The sequence below is a fragment of the Arachis stenosperma genome, chromosome 8, assembly GCF_014773155.1.
Source record: "Arachis stenosperma cultivar V10309 chromosome 8, arast.V10309.gnm1.PFL2, whole genome shotgun sequence".
NCBI lineage: Eukaryota > Viridiplantae > Streptophyta > Magnoliopsida > Fabales > Fabaceae > Arachis > Arachis stenosperma.
In genome coordinates, this window is record NC_080384.1 from 32,792,539 (window position 1) to 32,794,745 (window position 2,207).

General features: G+C 37.5%; 1 protein-coding gene across 1 annotated transcript; it reads left to right on the plus strand.

The window, feature by feature from the left end:
- Window positions 1–584: 584 nt before the first annotated feature.
- LOC130945822 (putative zinc finger protein CONSTANS-LIKE 11) lies at window positions 585–1,846 on the plus strand. Its single transcript, XM_057874518.1, is given in 4 exon segments — window positions 585–1,145; window positions 1,325–1,611; window positions 1,716–1,800; window positions 1,802–1,846. Coding segments are annotated over 4 exon segments (978 nt in total).
- The last annotated feature ends 361 nt before the right edge of the window (window positions 1,847–2,207 follow it).

The window sequence follows — 2,207 nt, forward strand, 5'->3', positions numbered from 1 at the left end:
TATTATAATTACACCAAAATAAGATGCATGAGTTTTCAGCCTCAAACTCATCCTAATCAGAGATGCCAACAATTCTTGAAGCTCATGTTTTGCCACATGAGACACATCAATTATAGCAAACCTATGAAAACCGTTAATAAATAACAACCTTTTTTTTTTCGGTTACTACCATGTTCATGCCAAACTCAACCAAGCTTACTACTATACTAGCTAGCATCCTCAACACTACAATCTTTTAACACATTTTGCTCGTGCTAGTTAACAAAATGTTCGTATAAGAGATATATTGACGATGATGATGATGATGATGATGCATGTTGAATTTTGTTCCGCAGGTTTGGCTTAATTTTGTTTTACAAAAGAAAAAAGAAAAATTGGTGCTATGTTATTTTTGAAATGATGCTTTAATCTCGTTGGTTGATTTCATTGAAACGGTAAAGGATTAGGTGCTGCATGGTTCTCAAGTTGGAGGATTAGATTAAACAAAAGCTGAATTGCCTCTATTATAAAGCTTTGTTAGTTTTAGTTTAGTTTAGTTTAGTCTAGTATGAATGAATGAGTTACATTATAGTTATAGGATGATCATGGAACCCCTATGTGAATTTTGTGGGGTTGTAAGAGCTGTGGTGTATTGCAAGTCGGATTCTGCGCGCCTATGCCTGAACTGTGATGCGTCTGTGCACTCTTCCAATCCCCTGTCAAGCCGGCACGCGCGCTCTCTCCTCTGTGATCTCTGCTATTGCCATGCAGCTGTTGTTTGTTGTGTAGATCATAACATGTGTGTGTGTGAAGCCTGCGAATGGAACCAGAATGAGTGCTTATTGAAGGGACACGGCCGCCTGCTGTTGAAGTTCTATACCGGTTGTCCCTCTTTCGAGGACTTGTCTAGGCTTTGGTCCTTTGTGTTTGATGCTAACTCCTCATGTGGTGGTGGTTTGGAACCAATTAGTACAGTGTGTGTGGAAAAACCTGATAATGATGATGGTTTATTTGATTTGGTGAGTGACAAGTTGAATGAGATACAACCGTGCTTCAAATTCAAGCCTTGGACGGATCTGTCTCCCATGATTCCATCAAATCAAGATACCATGCAATTCTGCAAAGATCAAGCACTTTTTTTCCCTCCAGAATCAAACCAGCCAAAGGTAGGTATCATTCATTTTGATTGAGAATTTGTAATCTTCTTTGCATGCTTTGATTAGTACCACTAACAATACTTATGGAACTTAATAGCTGCAGGGATGCTCTAATTTCAACTCTTGTTTCTTGTACTCCTCATTGATATGCAAACTTAATTGTCACAAATGAGATTGTTTAATTTTAGGCATCATCATCAGTCCAACAAGATTTTGTAACCTTTCAATCTCCGAGCATGACGCCGACCTTCCACAGTAATGTGAATTGTGCTCTTGTGAGTCCTATTTACAACAGAGACATGAAACTTGGATTCCCTCAGGGTCAAGTTCATTCCAGCATATCGATGGAATTATCCAACATTGCTGGAGACAGTAGTGCTACTGATCTAGCTTGTGAGTTGTCCAATGAGATACAATGCCCACAGAGAAGGGCCAAAGCTAAAATGAGATACAATCAGAAAAAGAAAACCCAAATGTGTGTACCTTTAACTCTTTACACTGATACATAATGGTTAAAATGTGATGATTAATTGATTATTTTTCTCTTAACTATGCAATTTGCTGATCTCATCTGTGTAGGTTTGGCAAACAAATAAGATATGCATCTAAGAAAGCGAGGGCCGAGGCAAGAAAACGAGTGAAAGGTAGATTTGTTAAGACAGGAAGAAGAATATGATTATGACCCTCTGCTGCAGAATAAACCTGAATAAGCATCCAATGTGCAATCACTATTTTTTCATGCAAGATGTGGTTCTGTTTTGCAAAGTAGTCCTTAAACATTGTGCATAGATTGTTTTCGTTCTGAGTTCTCAATGGAACAAATTATTTAATGCAACAAGATAATTGTTCAAATCCTGTTAGAGCTTTTTAACAGGTTTCGCAATTTGGAAAAAAGGAGTTGCATACATACCATGATATTCCATTTTCTTTTATATGTAATAAATGTTAAGAGGTACAGGCATGGAACATAGAGGAGCATGAGGTTTGAGGTGAACAGATTCGAATTGCATCACAAACAAGCAAAGAAGGTAAGATAAGTACCTCTATATATCAAACAATCTTTTCTTCTTT